The following is a 20078-nucleotide window of genomic DNA, read 5'->3' on the forward strand; positions in this document are numbered from 1 at the left end:
TATCCCGCCATAGTCTTTTCTTATTTTAACTCTTTTTATTCTTTGACATTTTGAGTGCAAAGATATTAAAATCAATTACTCAAAATAGCTCAACAGTATATCTGTAACAGTCCCTATTTTTGTGGATATGGAGTTCCCACTAATTTATTTTAGTGTTTACAATATATATGTCTATTGTTGTTCTCAGGGGAACAATGCACAATAAGGTATTGCATCACATATGGAATATGAGTGTACTCATTCACACAGAGCCACTTTACGCATTATATCTCCCTGATGACTACCTCTGTATAATTCAGATTTACGAAGACAGATCCATGGGTTTGCTCCCATAATGCTTTGCCTATGTATATATGGACACAGGGCCAAGCCAAAATCAAGATGTTTTAAATTTAAAATTAAAGTAGAAAAGCTGATACTCCTTTTAGAGATTAATGCATTGAAAAATTAGGGGAGACCACTGATAATCATTTCCCCACTCCCATCCCCAAAAGTTTCCGAACAGATTATCCTATACTTTTAGTTTCTGGTGTTGTTTGTTTGTTTTTGTTTTGTTTTTTTTGACAAAAAGGTACCAGTAGAATTGGGAAGTAGAGCCTTCAAATAGATTTGTAAGAACCAATAATTTGGATCAACAGGGGTGCAGAATGTTGCAAGCAAAAAAGAAACACTTTAAAAGAACTATAATCTATTTCCACAGTCCTAAAACCAAACCCTTTGAACAGATTCTTTCCATGAGAGAATTTGCTTCATGACGCCTAACACTGAGGGACAGAGATTTTTTTATGGCACTTTATGATCTGCCTTATAACTGGAACATTTAGGAAAGTCTCTCATTTTTGAACATACAGTTAAAACAGTCATTATCTTTATTGTATTTCTGCTCATGTATTTCCACTTATGTCTTAAATACAGCTTTTTAAACAGAATCATCAAGCAGCTTATCCTGTCCTTCACAAAGCACAGGGTAACCAAATCACAAACTGGCATATTGGAACAAGCCTTTATTGCTACATTTGGGGATTATCTGGTTTGCTTTTATTTAAAAAAACAACAACATACCAGAGAGGGAATCCTGCCAAATTTTTCCTAGTCCAACTTTAACCACATGGAAAATATGGTTGGTTGTTATTTTTTTTTTATAAATATTCACTGCCTCAAAATGCTTTTGATTAGGGACACTGCTATTACTTTTCCCTGTCAGGAAATGCCACCCTGAAGGCCAGAAATCAGTCAAAACAAGATACGATTTTGTTTTTAAAATAATAATAATAAAAATTACAATAATAGGAACAGTCCATATGTCCAGTTCTAATAGTTCATATATCAATTTCTATAGCACATCTTTTTTCCAATGAATGAAAGGAAAAGAACCTGGCTTCTGGCCTCCCAACTTTATGTTCAAAGCAATGCTTATGGTAAGTCAAGCTGAGGCAGAGTAAGTGTCTCAAGACAACCCAATAAGTTCCCATAGCTCAATGGGGTTGAGAAGCAGGATCTTCCAAACCCCCATCCTACTATCTAATCATTACACCAAACCATAGATCAAAACAACAGGAGGGAGTCAGCTTGTTTACTACTGTTTTTCGTCATTCTAGATAAACTAGTAAAATGAATATAGTATTTGCTGGTCAATGACCGAATAAACTTTTACTACTACTACATGAATATAGTATGTGCACATAATACTTATATCTATAAAAAGAAATTTCGATTTGGCTGGATATAGTGCATAACTGTTGTTGGTTTTCAGAATATGAAAAGGCTTCTTTCTGGAGGGAACTGTATTAAAAAATGCTTCAAAGCTTTTTTTTTCCCTTCAGGGAACAAAGTTGTCAGAACAGAATTTCCCATTGCCATTAGCACATACTCATCCTACCACCATCTCTTCTTACACAAGTTTTGTTCACTTCTGGAGTGTTTCAAAGACCTACGGTATCTTTTGGTCAGATGATATTGGGAAAATACGAATATGTGTGCAAGATACAACCTCACCTGATGGTCAACCAGAGGTACCAACAGGGATTGTCTACATAATATACAGTGAGACTTTTGGCATGAGGCCAGGTTTCAATAGACAGTCCAAAAGCCAATATAAGTACTCCCTGGCACTAAGAATACATATGAAAAAGTGGACCCCTTGCTCCAGTGCGTTCCAGAGCCCTTGTATCTTCTCTGAGTGGGGATCTTAAAGTAGCAACCCTGCCTAATGTCCAGTACACCATCATCATTCAGGTGTTTCTGAACAAGAGCCAACAACTGTCACCATTGCCAAGGTGTGGTCCTGGGGTCAGGATGTGTTGGTTTCTTAGGGGATTCCAATTTCATGCATGTCAGATTCTGGCAACTTGCTTTGAGACATATAGCTGGTTCATCTTTTTGTAATTAGTTTTTATTAGTTTAATAACAATACCAACACAAAATACACCAATACGTAACAAAACATGAATATACCCTGTATGACAAAACAGATTAAAATTAATGAGAATCAGTTTCCTAGTACAGTAAAGATATATATATATTCCTTTTTATTTTTCCCAGTGAATAATCCTGAATATTTATTTTCCAAAAAGGAAGGTATCAAGACTCCCGTAACATATCTTTCCAATATTTATGCTGAAACCCGAATGGTCTCAGGATATCAGATATATTATTTACAAAAGCAATTATTGGCTGCCATACCATGACAAACTAGTCTGTCCCACAGCCTCTTCCTCCATGCAAGAAGATCTACTTACTCAGCATGTTTTTATCCCTTAGCCATAATCATTCTAGCCACTGATAATAAAATAGATATAAGACTTTTATGATGCAAATGCTCATTATTGTTTGTAAATATACATAATCTACAGATATATAGCTGGTTTATACATAAACTCCACTGGAGATCTGTCACACACACACACACACACACACACACACACACACACACACACACACAGAGCTCTCTGGTATGAATGTTTTGGGATTGGTATCTCGGTCACTGCTCATGACCTAGCATGTACTGTGAGCAACTTGGACATAGGATCCCTGTCAATTAACACTGATCTTTATGATCTTTACTAGAGAAATATATATTTATGCTTCTGAACAATGGGCACTGCAGGTGAGGGTATGTTTTCCAGATTTTTGTTTTTCCAGTGCCTTTTAATGCTGTATTGCAAGCAAAAAAACACAACTGAGTGTTCTCCCAGAATATACCTGATGAGATGCTCCAAAAGGTTTAATCTTACTGAACCAAGGAAATAGAATTGCCACCCTCCACTGCAGAAATCAACACATATACTAATCATTCTCCCTAAACACAAAATAAGAACATCAGAGATACTTGGCTAATGAATAAAGCATGCCGATTAGCTGGAGGACTGGCTCAAAGCCACACCAAAGTGCTACAGCAGGGAGATAGAATTCATCGGCATCTTTAAGAGTGAATATTAATATTTTTGCCATTGGTCTTAGATGACAATAACTTGTCCACATTATAATGTTGTTTCAGGCTCAGCACCTTACTGCGTCCCCTATAATCCTGGTGCAACACCATTTAACCTACAGAAAGAAAAGCAAAAGGAGATTTAGATTAAAAGATCAGGAAATGAGGTCATAACTCATATTCTGCATGTATATATTTGGCAAATTTGGGAGAACATTATCTTCCACAATGCTTGGTACATGTATAGCTGTATATACTACTAATAATATCAGAGCCTCTTACCGCTGGATGATGCTGTTGTTGAGCTGGAGATTGTGAGCAACTATTTTCATTTGATCCTGAAGTTCTTGTATCCTATTCAGTACAAAGCAAATCAAAAACTATCTTTCACACACTATTATTTATACAGCTATTGCCAAGCAAGAGGCAACAGGGAAAATACTTCAATTGGTAACAATACTGAGTTGCCTGCAGCGATTTCTCAGCACATGGTCGTCAACAGATTCCCTCCCATTTGTTCTGCACAGCTCCCACTTGATCTTTCACATCCGTCACCTTTGCCTGTACAACTCACTCTACTGCCAGTGCCCACTTTTCAGCTGCTATATCATCTTACAATACTGTACAAAATTCCTAAATCCAATTGTAAGTCCCATCTAGAACAGATGCATTGAATCAACTGCTTGCAGGAAGTAGTCCTATTGCATTCCTTTCATACCATTTTTTAAAAAGTGAATAACACTGATACTGCAAATAAGAGGCAAACTATATTAAATCTCTCTCCTGCAAAAAGTTGAAGGACTACAATAATGCAAGTCCTTATCAGAGTACAGGCCATAATCTTCTATTGTCTCAAGTGCAGGCCTCTTTTTCAAAATGTCAGCTCTCTTGGGATGCCTTATAAATACTTTCAGCCTACTAAAGCAATAATTTCTATTTGCTTCTTGCACTAACATCTTTTCTATCTTCATCAAACTGAAACAGTTGATGTGACCATATCAGTACAAATGTTCTTGTGAAGAAAAAAATTACTGAGTAAAGCCAGTTTATGGCAATAAAATTGATCAAATCAGTGTTCAAAATCACATTTTTTGCAGTTGGAATTTAATTATAAAAATATTCTGAAAGCTGAGTTTTCTGATTATTAAATATACAGGGAAGGACTTGAAAAAATTAAATCATGCATAAACAAAATTGTGAAAAATATCTTGTAAAATCTTCAGATGTGTCATGTTCTTTAAAATTCAACACTGGATTAGTTAAATATAATCAGTTATTTCACTGCCTGTGAATTCTTTTTTCTGTTCACTCTTACCAACATGTCAGGCTCAGCTTGCAATTAGCATTCCACTACTAGCTATAATATGAACAACATCTCACAGTATGTTTTGGTGCCATCACTTAGAGCTATGGAGCACTGAGTGAAAAAACTCATTTTGTGGTGGCCCCAAATCATTTACAAAGTAGTGCCTGGAAGGTGGGTCTGGAGACACATTTGCTTGTAAATGTGAACAACACGTAACTCTTGGTCTTTGTAGTTTAGAAAAATTTTGTCCAGGGAAAATTCTAAAAAATTAATGACTAACAACTAGGGAGAGGATCCAAAAGTCCATTTTTGCCAATGGAAGTAGTTCCATAAACAGAATTGGGACCAAGTATGGTTCTCAAGAGCTCCTGCTCTCCATACAGAGCTCCTGCTCTTCAAGTATATCTTCAAGATTTGCTCCAGAATGCTGGGAAACTCTCTAGAACAGATTTTTAGGTTGTCTAGAGATCTGGAAAGATCTCTCAGCCACTTAAAAATCTGTTCTAGAAGAAAGAAGTCCAATTGAAGGTGTGTGGAGACTGCCTCCCACAGTTGAACTGATGGAACTGCTTTACTCAGCAAAATCATACCATTGGCTCATCACCAAAGTTGTGAGATATATTTTAATTCTGAAAGTGAAATGCAACAATGCTGCTGGTGAACAGTAAAACTCTGCCAGTGTACTTGCACTGCACTGCCCCTTTCCAGCTTGAAGGCACCAGGGCCTGCATGTCCCCATAGCTAAATAGTTGCTGAGGGAATGTGGGCGGGGGGGATTCCTGGGAACTGTCCTGCTACAGTTGGTCAACCAGACAACCTGGACATCCAGCAAGTATGGGATGTCCAGGAGGGTAAAGGCCTTTTTTTCCACGCCCTTGCTCTCTTGACCACTGACTGGAAATGTGCAACAACAATCTCAGGCTGTGCCTATGCTGGAGAGAGGGGCTTTGTGCAAGGGGGTAATGAATACCTCCTAAATTCAAAAGTATATACATTGGTATAACCATCAGTTGTGTCAGTGTATGACACCTACAGGATTCTTAATATTAGTAAGAATGATTCTTGAATTCTTAATGGTTTAAGAATCATGTCAATTATGTTTTGTTTTGCTTTGCTTTGCTTTGATCTTGCCTTTCTCTGAATGCTCAGACTCCAGGCATCTCATGACATGATTTAAAAATTTATACAGCTAAAATATAATTTACAATATTAAAATTCAATTAAACAAAAGATTACATCAAGCTACTATCATATGAAAAAGAAATTAAAAACTCAACAATAGGAGAAAAGTGGAGTATCATCCACTAAAAACCTGGGCAAAAACCAGTTTGAATAAAAAGGTCTTTGTCTGCCAGTGGAAGGACAATTGGGAGGGAGGAAGCCTATCTTCCCTTGAAAAGGAGACTGAAAGCTTGTGCATAATCCACAAAAATGTCCTCTCTTGTGTCCTCAATAACTTTGTCCTTGAGGGTGTTGAGACAGAGGGAACATCTCAAGATCTTAAAACCAGATAGACTCGCATGGGGAAAATAAGGTCCTCCAAACAGCTTAAATGTCCAAATCAATATTATGGTATCACTGGTACATATTTCAGAATGTATACAGTCTATTCTTTTGATTTTGTGGGCATCAAGGTGATAGATCACATGATAATATGTGTAGCAGCTCATATGATATAAATAAAGCTCGGTGGGGGGGGCATCATGAAGGGCACCTGTTGCCTTTCTCAACTTTTACAGTGTGGAAAGAGGAGAATGTTCTCTGTATGCATTCACAGGTAAACGTGTGCACACGTACCCAAACACCACATCTTTATGTTTCTGATTTAAACAAACTGGAGTAGGTGTAGAAGATGTCATTTTGTCTCGAAGGATTCTCTGGTGCAACTCATCTAAAACCTGAAAATAAGGGAAATAAAATGGCATTATCACTACAGGGTCACCAAACTTTTCCAGTTATAACTAGAAATTATGAAAAGTGGAGTTACTTTAAAAATAAACAGCCCAAGAGCAATATATAAATAAAAGGCATAGCCACCAAGAAAATTAAAATTGACACAGGGAGAGAGAGAGAGACTGCAGCTGGAAATAATGACTGTTTATTTCACATACCAGTTGAGGACAGATTATAGTGGGATATGTGATATTCAGAAAACATCAGCTATGCTACTCTTATTGTCTTTATTAGACTAGATTTAAACAAGGTACCAAGGGGAGGGGTGTCCATCTCTACTTTTACTAGTCTTCCTAGTCCTCTAGATAATTAAAAATCAGGATGTGTTTGTCTCTTCTTCCCCTATCACGTTCCTATTTCTAAGTCCTTTTTTGCTAGCTGTGGGGGTGGGGGCTTATGTGCTTATGTAGTGGCTATACAAGCTCAAAATGTTCATCTACATTTGCAGAGTAATTCAGAAGGCAATAGGGAAGAATTTAGTTGTATGAAATGAGCATTCACTAAAATACACAGAGTAAATATTTCTGTGGTGGATAGGAATGTTGCCTTGGCTCTAGTGTTTGCCCTGTGCCTAACACTGTTCCACTACCTTTGCTAGAAGGATAGAAAGAAGGTACATGACAGAGGAAATGAGTACATGTGAGAAACTTTTATTTTATTATTTCATTTTTCCTTGGACTGTGGCAGTCTGTGGTGGGAAATGTGATAGTACTGGACCTCTTAAACTGGCAAGACAGAAGCTGAAGTATAACCAATCCTGGGCCTAACCACACACACCAGGAACAAAAAAGTAATACCTTAGTATTCCTTGTAAAATATATAAAGGTAGTTTTGGTGGGATACAGACTGCCAGAAAGAGGTGGCTGGGAGCCACCTCTCTTTTTCGCATAGTTGCGCCACAGCAACCAAATTGTGCAGTGCAGTTGCGTGAAAAAAGAGCGCTGAAAAGCGACTCCTTTTTGCGCCACCATAAACAGCTGGCGGTGGCAGAAGCACATCGCTGCCGCATGGTTCCATCTAGACACCGTGCAACAGTGACGTCATAGCTGTGCGTGCTGTCTGGACGGTGCCGCACAGCTATGGCATCATGGCAATGTGCTAGGGTTGCGGGGCGTGTGCACACGACGCCCTGAGGCAACCCTAGCACATCGCCATGACACCACAAAGGGCCCATCTGAACAGGACCTTTATATACTAAAAAAAACCTGTGTATATTGAAAAACATGATCTAATGGAGAGAGAGACAGAGAAGAAAGAAAGAAAATGTGTGCAGGTTAGAGTGATTTGGTAAAGAAAAAAACTAGGAAGGTAGCAAGCATGCAAACCAGCAATTAGTGAGTAGTGAAAAGGTTGTTAACTCTTAACAGTCCAGAAGCTGAGACTGTTTAAAAGAAGCCAGCACAGAGATACAATTCTCCCCTTTCTGATGTGTGTTCTTTTTTTTTTAATGGACTTCATCAAACTCACTTCAGTGGAGTTTGATTTCTACCCACTTAATATTAATTAATTATTTTTATTCCTCACCTCCACCCCCCACCCCATCCCCATATAGCTTTTCTGTGCAATGGTGAAGAGTACTGCTTCAACCAGGTCTTCAATATTGCTTGTCGGAGCTCCATGTTTGTACTTTTACTGTTAAGTTCAAGACAAAGTATGCCTAGGCAAGAATTTCAGCTGAGACTTGAAACATTCAGGGTGTGTGGAGGGAAGGGAGATATAATCCACTTGGTCACAAGAGGGTGATTTAATGGCTTGACACCAACCATTTCTCACTCCTCCTTTGTGCAGTTGCTAGAATAGGAAAAAAGTCAGTTTACTTTGAACAAGCAGTTCTGGCATTCTGACATCTCTGCACTGCAAGTAGTTAAAGATCTGTTCAGCTTCTTCAAATGCTTCCATATCTCAAATGCCTTCCTGATGGGAAAAAAGTGAACATCTAAGTCAAACAGTTGTTAATTTATTATCTTCATGAAGACCTAAGTATTTAAGGTTGATCTAAAGGGGAAATCCTGAGATGCTCAGGAACAAACGTTCACAGAATTTGCCATGTGAGGAATGGTCAAGCCATATAGCATTCATGTTATTCCACATAATTCCCTCTACTCCACTGAAAAGCCAGCATGGTGTAGTGATTTGAACATTGGACTACAACTCTGGAGATGAGGGCTTGAATCTCCACTTGGCCATGGAAAATCACTGGTTGGCTTTGGGCAAGTCATGCTCTCTCAGCCTCAGAGGAAGGCAAGCTGAAACTGTGTATTGAGCTCTGTAACTGCATTCAACCAAGGCAGTTATAGTTTCTTGACAGACCTTCTTCCCTGGCAATACAGGGACAGAATGAAGGAGGGAGCACGACTTGAGCACATGACCCCGACTCCCTTTCCTCATGGACAAAAACAAACTTCTGAGCAGGTCTGCATTCTTTAGGGAATGAGAAAGGAGCTAATTGGCAAACTGGAATACACAACTCTGAAGGTCAAAGTACTGCTGGGCATCCAAGAAATGGTTCATAAAAATGATCTGATATAATCTACACCGATTAGTTCATCATGTATAAATATCTCCGCAAGTCCATTTGTCTGCCTAGACCCTTTGTAATGGCCTTGGTGCAAACTGATATATACTGAAAATGAATATAAATCTTTCACAAGTCAGTGATAATCACTATTATGCCTCTATGAACTGTAATGTATCTGTTCAATAAAGGGAAAAAAATTTTAAAATGTTTTTTAACGGACCCAATTCATGATCTAAGCTCTACTGATTTCGGCAATAAACTGATAAAATTAGCCTGTGCCTATTGAAATCAACCTAAAGTCTTTGAATCTGCAACTGAATTCCAATCTTTCACTCTGTTAGTTTGTAATAAATCTACACATTGGTCAAGGTTCCTTAATCCAACTCTGAATTTCTGGATCTCAATAGAACCCACTCAAGCCTGGCCTCTTATGTTCAACAAGCAACGAGTAACTGTGATAATTTGTGTATCAGAAACACATGAGCTCAGGGTAACCAAATGGAAAAAAGCTGCTGTGTTTTAAAGGCACCTTGCAATTAAAAACCCAGTTGTGGTAGCAGTTATTTCCTTAAATGACTGCACTTTTCTTCAATGTAATAAATCAATGCATTGGCTCTCTATCACCACTTGGCAATTTGCTCTTTGCATTATTCCCAAAACACCATTTAACATAAAATCATTCTAAGTGCTGCTCTTTGTCTTAATAATGGCATCATTCCAATATGAGAAACTTGCTTGATACTGAAAAACAAGGAAGTCCATCAATATTCAAACTCAGAGGTTTGGAAAGATTTACAATGTGTGTACCCTGGTGAAATGAGTACAAACATCAACTCAGCAATACACATTTATTTATAAGGTCTCAACTATCATGTTGTGCAACATATCATTCAAGGAAATAAAACCCACATACCTATTTAATCCCACAACTCCACTAATAGACTAGGTACTAATGAGAAAAATACATTTTACTGAGTCAGATGACCAATTGGAAAGATAAATATGAAGGCTGAATAGAAACAATATATGCATAATATGAAGGCACTGTTGCCAACAAGGACTAATTCACCCCCATTTTGTTTCATTACTATAAGCCTGGCTCCATTTTAAAAAACAAAACAAAAACACCACTTTGTCTAGAAAAGTCAACTGGAGCTTAACACATGAATAATTTAATGACAGAAAAGGCAACATATTTCTTTGTAGAATCATATAGTATGATGATATACATATTGAATTATTCACATTCCAACCAAAAATCAAACAATGAACTATATATAAAAGGAACTGGGGAACAAAATGTTAACATTTTATCAGCAGTCAGTGAAAGCATTCAAAGAGCACATCAGTTACCTCATTCTAGTTCCATGTCCCAAAAGAGCAGCTTGGTATTGCTGTACACAATTATCGTGGAAAACTGAAATAACTTTTTTGGCTGAATGTCCTAAATTCAATCTTAAAATGAAACAAAAGAAAATATACATTACTCTAGTTATTTGTTTTGGCAATCTAGCTTTTGTCCTGACAATATGGAGGACAAAGCCTGAACAAACTGGAAGTGTGAACATACTGGAAATAATATTTTGTTTTCAGGAGGCAATTGTTTCTCACTAGTAGTGCAGAGGTCTTGCATATCCCTCATTCAGTCCATGGCATTTCCAGTTACATTTTTGGTAAAAGATTGTGTGAAAGACCTCTGCCCAAAGCCCTCATGGGCCACTGACAGTCACAGCAGGAAACATTTGGACAATCTAACTTAGCACTGTACAAGGCAAAGCATGGGAAAGTTACTTATTACCTATAAAGCCCTACATGGCTTGGGCCCAAGTTACTTGAGGGACCACATCTCCCCATATAATCCGCCCCACACACTCAGAACAACCGGGAAGAACTTGTTGGAAATTCCACCTTCTAAACATGTTATTACTTCCCAGATGGCCTTCTCAGTAGAGGCCCCACAAATCTGGAATAGTCTTCCCGACGAGCTCCGTCTTATCACCCACCCACCCCCGGAAACATTTAAAAAGAGGCTTAAAACCTTCCTCTTCTGTCAAGCCTTCCCCCCTGGAAAATGAAGTCGTGTACTCTGATCCCACTGACTCTCTACCTCACCCTATTGATTGATTGAATGATTGTTTTTAGATTGTATATTGTATTTAGTGCTCTTGGTTTTATCTATTTTATGATGTGTTTTGTAATTGGTTTTAAACTCTATGTAAACCACTTTGATCCTTGGAAAAGCAATATAAATAAATTTTTATTATATTATTATTATTATTATTATTATTATTATTCTTTTTGGAGTATAGTTCTCAGTATCCCCCTCAGCCATTATGACACTGACAGCTGTATCCTACACAAACATGCCTATTTCCTTTTAAAACTGTCCAGGTTGCTTTCTACATCTTGTTACAGCGAATTCCACATTCTAACTATGTGCTGTGAGATGAAGTACTGCCTTTTATCTGTCCTGAATCTTCCACAATTCACGTTTCATTGGGTAGGCTGCAGTATTATTTTGGGGGGAGAGCAGGTCCTTTTTCATTTTCTCCACACCACACACAACATTATATACATCTATTATTCCCCTTCTCTAACTTTTTTGGTCTAAAGAGCCCCTAGATAACTTTTCTTCATAGGAAAGTTGCTTCAGTCCCATGAAATTATTAAGTGGAGCTTAATAATTTAAGCTCCACTTTTCCCAGAATCAGCACCACCCAACATTGGGCTGCAGGTGGGACACCCCCCGATTGTACTAATTCGCACAAACTGAGATGGATATTTGGAATTAATAATTTCTAAGCATTAGCTATGTTTAATAAAAGAATTCTTATACTCACTTATCTAGCTTGTGGATCTGCTGTTCATTGTAGCTAAGGCCTGGAGGGGGGGGAGGGAAGCAACTTATTAGCTTTAACAGATGAGTGCTTTGCAGATTCATAAATTAATATTTACAAAGGATTTCACATCCAGTATATTGCAAGATTACCCAAGAAATGGGGAGGTGTTGCATAACCAATGAAAACCAATGGTATTTGGAACTTAGATCCAAAACACGCTGCAGAAATAATCCAATTTGAGACCACTTTAACTGCCCTGGCTCAATGCTAGGGAATTTTGGGAACTGTAATTTTGTGAGACATTTAGCCTTCTCAGTCAGAGAACTCTGGTGCCACAATAAATTACAGTTCCCAGAATTCCTAAGCATTGAGACAGGGCAATTAATGTGATCTCCAACTGAATTATTTCTGCAATGTGTTTTGAACCTTCGTTCTAGCTGGAAGGTGGGCTTTCAGAGCTATTCTTGTGAGGAGCGACACTTCCCAAATTTTAGCAAAAAAGAAAAGAGAAGAGGAGAAAAACGAAGGAAAGAAAAAAGAAAAGAAAAGAAATGAAGCAAAACAACAAAAAGCAATTTGAAGGCTAACAGATTTCACAGAGTAAAGCCATGGAGTTTCCATTCAAAACGTGGGCTTTATTCATTATTCTGCATGACAGTATTTTTTCCCATGTGGGGATACAAGACTGAAATACAAGACTGGGGGGGGGGGGGGAGGTGCAGTATTATTATTATTACTAAGGGTAACAGTGAGGTTTGTGTGTGTCTTTAAGTGGTTCCAGGTGCCCCCCCCACCGGAAAATTGTATTTTGGGCCATTTTTGGGAGAAGTTGAGATTATGGGGGTGGTGGGATACATGGAGGTCACAGCCAACCTTGTAGAGTCAGATTAAGCCTCCTGAGGGTATATCAAATTCTTTTCAAAGCTGTACAAGGCAGCAAGCACAGGTGGCTCCTTGCTGAGTGTGAGACCTTAGGAGCTGTCTAAGGTTGTCAGGTCCTGACTCCTGCCCTGCATAGACTAAGAATGCAAGAAGTGGGTAATGTCTGTCAGTGTAGAACATTATAGACAGTGCTTCATTCCCATCATTTTATTCTCTGTGCAGCCCTATTAGCCTTGTATTCAGCCAATCTCTTGTTAAGGAAAAAGCCACATGGGATATACAGTAAGTGAAATAAAACATGTATGTGAGAGTCAGAGTGACTCAGCAGAAGCCAATGGAGAACCACACAGGTGTGAATGGTAATACAATTAACAAGTACTGAGTGCCAAGGACAAGAAATGCATAGTGAATAATTGGACACACCTGACAATTGTAAAGTGGTCAAGGCTGAGATGATGAAATCATTAATTGTAGGATGAACAAAGAGAACCAATGGGAATGATGTACACGCCTACTGGGTGGAAACAGACCACAGTGGGTGGTACCATGCTTTGACTATAATAATGACTATGGATCCCAGTGTGTTTTGTGGGTAGTAGTTGCATAGTGGAGAGTAGTGAGGAGTATTGTTGTGTTGGATAGTTTGGAGCTGTGTATATAGTAGAATAAAGTAGATCTTTTATATAAGACTACTGAGTTGTCTGGTGTCTTGGGTGAAGCTACAAGAACCAGCAGGACCCTGGTGAAGAAGGGTGAAGACTTCTGTGGAAGCAAGAGTGAGAAGGCTCGGAGAGTTTGTCAGGGTCTTCAGCCTGTTCTCTGCAACTCTTGCAAAGATATAACAACTGGCCAAAACTGGTCAGCGTGGTGCACAACCAGGTGGTGAGTTCCAGGCCAGGTGAAGAGCCACAACTCCCATCATCCCTGACATCTCTGGCATATGCTAAGTGTTTACATATATTTTATTATGGCAGAGACTTTTAATCAATCATATTATATTATAAAATATATAATCTTTATTTGTAGCTTTATTACTGGGCTGTGTCTTCAGTCCGCATTTTACACACTTCAGAAGGATCCCAGAGATGGAAAAATAAAAATAAAACATGGCATAAAATTTCCATAGTGAAGGGGAAATAAAAACATTGCTAGTAGTTAAGTATTAATCAGCTTCTGTTCTGCTACAGTATATGCTGGAACTTGGCAAATTATGAACTGAACTACACAAATGAAACACAAGTCCCATATTTTTCAGATGGGGTCAGTAGCCTTGGGGTTTCTCATATTTTTCATACATTTTATCTTATCTACACAGGTGCTAAGAAATGTACTGGTAGAATCCTAAAGTGCTCATATAGTGTTTTCACGATAATGCTAATAAAAAGTCTAATTGGACTTATTTTAATTTTTTCAAAAGAGCTGGCTAAACAGCTGTTGCCTTTGAAGATGTTGCTGTTCTGGTTGCATCTAACAGACATATGATTTATAAGATACAAGGAATCTACACTTATAGCAGGGACAAACATTATCAATAACTCACGTGGGCATTTCCGGGCCTCCTTGAACTGGATGTAGATGAGCTGCATTTTGTCAAGACAAGCCTCCATCTTCTGGATGCTGAAAGAAAAAAATAAAATACCAGTTATATCACATCCTAAACTAAAGAATGGGGCTATGGTAATACCGAATTCCCAGGGAACCTAGCCCAGAAAGGAAAGAATGGGAAGAAAGAAAGAGGTTCTAGTAAACATCATGGTTAAATCTTGCCTAGGCATAACCTTGGCATCATGAGAGGCAAGGCTGGAATGAAGAGCCCTCAGCAGAAACCTAGAATGGAATGCACAATCACAGAATTCATCTTGTATCTCTTCAACAACTACCCATCACTAGCAGAAAGAATACTGCGCATATCAAGAGAAAGCACTTTGATTGTTTTATTTCCAGTGTTCGAATTCACAATGTGCAGGGAGTCTTTGACTGGAGGAACACTGCAATCAAAAAAGGACTGCATCCTCCCATGTGAACCAGCCAATATTTTAATAATAATCTAAAGAGGGTCTTCTCCTTGTCCCACCATCCCTACAGGTACACCTGGTGAGAACACAGGAGAGGGCCTTCCGGATCATTCATTTCAGGCTCTGGAACGCCCTTCCAAAATAAATTAGATTGACACTTCCCTGGCTATCTTTTCGTAGAACAAAATTAGGCAGGCCTTTGAAGACTGACAGCTCAAGGAGAGAAGGCCTTGCAGAATTGTTCTGTAATGTCTATATATGTGGGGTAGATTTTTTGCTTTTGTTTTAAAAAGTTTTTGTTTTACGATTTTAAAATGTTTACAATTTAAACTTACAATTTAAAATGCTTTTCTGAATTGGTTTTTAAACTGATTTTTTTTAGCTGATTATAATCATTTTTTAAAAAGTGATTTTAGTTCTGTTGTTGTTGTTGTTGTTGTTGAGTGCCTTTAAAGTTGTTCTGACTTATGGCAACACTATCATGGAGTTTTCCTGGCAATCTTCTTCAGTGAAGGTTTGCTACTGCCCTCCTCTGAGGCGGAGAGATTGTGACTTGCCCAAGTCTCCAGAGTCATAGTCCAATGCTCAAACCACTACACCATGCTGGCTCTCGGATGGTTTAATGATACAGTACTTTTAACTTTTCTGAATTGGTAGAAGCCAAGAAAGGGTGTACTACATAATTTTGCTGAGCCTTTCAAAGACAAAGTCTTACTCAATATATTCGTCTCTCTTCAGAACTGATTAATTCCACTGTCTATTAATTTACAGTGTGAAATGTTAATTTTTCTACTTCTACATCAGTGGAGCATATCGTCCATGAAATCTCCACAACATCTTTGCAAGGGAAGGAATTCAGTTGCGTATTTTACAGATGGGGAAGTGGCACACAGACAGTTTTAAAGCCTATCTCAGACACAAACACAAGGGGAGTTCAGAAAGACAAGAATACCACATCTTGTTTTAGTAAAGTCCACCCTGGAATAATTAATCTGTCTCAGTAAGGCCCATACTGATTCTGATTTTCTTTTTAAGATTTCCAGAACTGTGCCAAGTACTGGGGAAACTCCTACAATGAAAGCCTAAGCACTGATTTAGAATAAATATATACATAGTGTATATCAATTTACCTTCCATGCTCAAAATCACTGCAACCAAATAATATCAACAACAGCAGCAGCAACCACCAGTAGCAAGCCATGTTTCTGTTAAGACCTATCTAAATGGAGCTTCTAACACTTATTTCAGCATGTTGGTGCAAAACTGGAAGTGCACCAAGTGTTGAGACAAGAACTACAATGAACTAGTACACTATTATACATTAGTTAGTTACAACACTGCTACACTTTGAGATTTATATACACTGACGTGGAATGCTATTTGATGCTCTTTTGTTGTCTGTTTTATTGAATCATTTCCTGTATTGCTATGTATTTTATATGTATTATCCTACTAGAAAGGCCCCTTCCCCACCACCACTCCCTTCTCCTTTTGTGTCGTGTCTTTCTAGATTGTAAGCCTGAGGGCAGGGAACTGTCCAATTAAAAAGATTGCATGTACAGCGCTGTGTAAATTTACAGCGCTTTATAAATAAAGGTTAATAAATAATAATAATAATAATAATAATAATAATAATAATAATAATGCGCTATCCATACATGACCCAAAATTATCGCCATATGCTATCCATATGCAAGTAGATCAGTACAAGCTATGCATGGTTTTCAAAGTCATTATGTAGTTAGTAGAATGATTATACATGGCAACACTCATATACACTCCCTAATGCTCCTACCTCCTGCTATGACACCTGCAATGAGATTACATTTCTCAAGGGATTCTGACATTGTTAAGCAGCTGTTCAAAGTTTCACCGTGAATGCACCCCTTGCTCTCTAGCATCTTCTTAGTGTGATTTAAAGGCTTAAGGCCATACAATATTCCAGTACCACCCACATAATTTCACTTCTTTATGAAATCAATTTTGTTATCACCAGTGAATATGTTATCCACCAGCCATACTTCCCTGTTAACAGCTACGGGAAAGTATTTATTTTTGAAAATGGCAAGAAAACCTTGGGCAAACCACTGCTCACCTGTAAATCTTTGCCTAAAACCTCCTAGGATGTTATTTTTTTTTCCTGCTGATACACGACTGACATCTTACTTTAGCTGCTGATACTTAGAACTTCACTGGACTACTTTGCTTGATGGTATCACCCTACTTACAGTCATACTGAGCTTCTGACTTCACTACCATTATTTCCATGATTTATACAGCTGCCTTTGCCCTCCTTTTTGTCCATTTCAACTCTTGTCTGTCTAAGCTCCCCCTCCCATCATATTATTAATGCTGGCCAATAAAGCCTGGTGACAACTATCTAGGAAGAACACTATAAAAATAACTGACATGGTAAACACAGCTTTGATTAAACTCGAGCCACTAGGTAACAAATATCAGACATCCACATGCAGTCTCTTCAGGCTCTTCTGTCTGGAAAAGCTCAGCTAGTCTCTGCCTTTGCTGATACTTTAAAGCTGTCTCAGGAGGTCCATAATCCAAGGAAATGGCATCTTCTGCTCAAGCTTTAGGTAATAACAGTCTCAAGACTGGGGGAGGGCAGGAAAAACATCCCTCTTTCTGCCTACCACTTGTATAGCAACTGTTTCTCATTCTGGCTAAAAATGAGTGGCAGTCCACACAGAAAACCAGGTCCTCGTGTAGGCTAATAACCAAAGCCTATTCTGAATAACACCATCATTCACCTGATTTGGAAGAGGTACACTAGCTTCAGCAAGGAACCATAAACTTTGCTGGTATGTATAGCTTGTATTTAGTTGTTCTGTTTTTGCTTTTAAGCAATTCTGGACTTTTACGGGTTGTTATTTTAATTTTTAAAAGCTGCTTTGAATAGCATTTTGGATGAAACTCAGCATGTAAATATTTTTAGTAAACAAAGCGTAGCCATTGAGTCAGTATGTTTTGACTACTTCAAGACACACAAATCAGATTACACATTTGCAAGTCTCCTCCTCATTCTTTGACATGAGGTTTTTAACAGAAACTTGAAATAATAATCATAATCTGAAGTATTTGTTTGTGTGTCTGTGCTTTTCTCAGGGAGAAAACCCAGAGCCTAATAGCACATGCACTTATATGATAAATGAGAATAAGATAGTCATGTCTTTGCATACTTCAGTGCCTCTCTCACTTATTAACATGTGGATTTATTTGAAGGACTTTCCCTAAAATTGTCCTTTAAAGAAATTAAGTGCTATTGAAATAGTGTTCTGTACACATCAGACTGACTATGGGGTTGGTATCATATTCCTCTCTATCCTGAGACTGTGGGATTTATACTCTGAATTAATTGTCAGGTTCACATTAATAATTTTGCCATTTTCAATACTACAGCCTACTCGACCATTACCCACAGGTGCACAGCTACAATATTTATAATCATAACACCTTTGCTGTCTATATGCCTGGCCCCCTGTTCATATCGTATGCTTTTCCCTCTCTCTTTTTTACCTATTTTGCTCTATCTTTCCTTTTCTGTTTTATGGGGATTTTTTGGAGGGTAATCATATGTTTTAAAGAGCTAATGTGGTATAGTGATTTGAGTGCTAGACTAGGACTTTGGTGGTACAGGTTTCAAATATACACTTGAACATGAAAACCCACTGGATAAATCACACTTTCTGAGGGGCTATACAGACCGCACCAAAGGGGTGACCTGCAGCCACCCCTTTACTAGCTGGATTGGGGCCACAGCAACCTCACGCTGTAGCCCCGATCCAACCTCTGGAGAGAGCAAAAAGGAGCTGCAAAAAGCAACTCCTTTTTGCCCCTCCAAGGGATACTATAGTCGTGGTGGCACAGCTTTATGATGCCCCTTTGGCGCTGCATCATGTGGATGATGACATGAGCTGTGTGGACCAGTGCACACCAAAATGGTGTCCTGGGGCAGGGTTAAGGCATCCAGTGTGCAGATGCTGCACCCTAACTCCACCAACAGGCCAGCACGAAGTGCCAGTCTGTATAGGGCCTCAGTCTTAGAGGAGGGCAGTGGCAAACATCTGCAAAACAAATCTTATCAAGGAAAGCCCATGACAGGTTTGCCTTAGCACAGTGGTAAGTCAGAAATGACCTGAAGGAATACAACAACATCAACAAAACTTTAAAAATTCATTTTTAAAGCACATTTCCCCCACATTCACCCAATAACATTTACTGACATAGGTGCAGTACACATGGCGCTAAAGCACCGTGCTGGCGCCGTGATATGGTTAAGGAACCGTGCAGCAACTGCATGGTCCCTAACCCTAGTACAACATGGCGCTGTAACAATGGCAGCGGCCTGTGTATATGGATGCCACCATTGTGATGTGATGGATGCATAGTGTCCGCACATCATGCCACATCTGTGACGTCATGAGTGCACCATTGGTGCACTTGCAACATCCGCCCAGCGGGACAAAAAAAGGGAAGCCGCACGGTTTGGGGGCTGTGGCTTCCCTGCGGAGGAAAAACAGGCACCTTTTTGGGAGATCTGTACTGCACCTAAGATATGCTACTCCTTTTCTCTTCTTCCCAGCATATGTAAGCAATTATAAATGAAGTATGGAACAGGGCACAGAAAACTCATGAACTGGACAGTGTTCATGACATTACTTGACATAAACAATATAAAATAATAAATATTAAATCTTTATTTATATTTTCTGCCTCTTCCCATGGATCAAGGCAGTAGCACAACAGCTAAAATCAGCATTACAATGCATAAATTTCACAACTCACAATTTCATACATATACTGATCACTGTTTACTGATTACATAAAACAATATAAAAATTATTATTACAATCTATGTGCACATCATCCCTAGGAGCTAAACATTTTCAGGGTTCAATCATAATAGATCAGGTGGGTACGCCCGCTGGAAGAGATCCGTCTTAAGTGCTTTCTTAAAGGCATCTGGAGTGTTAATAAGACGGATCTCTTCCAGTAGGCCATTCCAGAGTGTTGGGGCAGCAGCAGTAAATACTTTGTCAAAAGTTGATCTTAGTCTAACTTTGGGATGTTCCAATAGTTTCTTTCCAGAGGTCCGGAGAGTGAGGGGCGGATTGTGTAG

At 38.7% G+C, this 20078-nt stretch overlaps 1 protein-coding gene across 1 annotated transcript in view; it reads right to left on the bottom strand.

Annotated features, from left to right (window-relative positions):
• Window positions 1-875: 875 nt before the first annotated feature.
• LOC149315958 (inhibitor of nuclear factor kappa-B kinase subunit epsilon-like) overlaps window positions 876-20078 on the bottom strand; it is a 51130-nt gene continuing 31927 nt past the window's right edge. Inside the window, exons 15-21 of the mRNA XM_089514491.1 lie at window positions 14470-14546; window positions 12048-12087; window positions 10561-10662; window positions 8507-8603; window positions 6534-6634; window positions 3713-3784; window positions 876-3546 (exon numbers count right to left, since the gene is read on the bottom strand). Coding sequence (XP_089370617.1) covers window positions 3519-3546; window positions 3713-3784; window positions 6534-6634; window positions 8507-8603; window positions 10561-10662; window positions 12048-12087; window positions 14470-14546 — 517 coding nt within the window. The 3' untranslated portion in view covers window positions 876-3518. The remainder of the gene's footprint in view (window positions 3547-3712; window positions 3785-6533; window positions 6635-8506; window positions 8604-10560; window positions 10663-12047; window positions 12088-14469; window positions 14547-20078) is intronic.

This window comes from Sceloporus occidentalis, unplaced genomic scaffold, assembly GCF_023333645.1.
Source record: "Sceloporus occidentalis isolate IW3139 unplaced genomic scaffold, rSceOcc1.0.p SCAF_3, whole genome shotgun sequence".
NCBI lineage: Eukaryota > Metazoa > Chordata > Lepidosauria > Squamata > Phrynosomatidae > Sceloporus > Sceloporus occidentalis.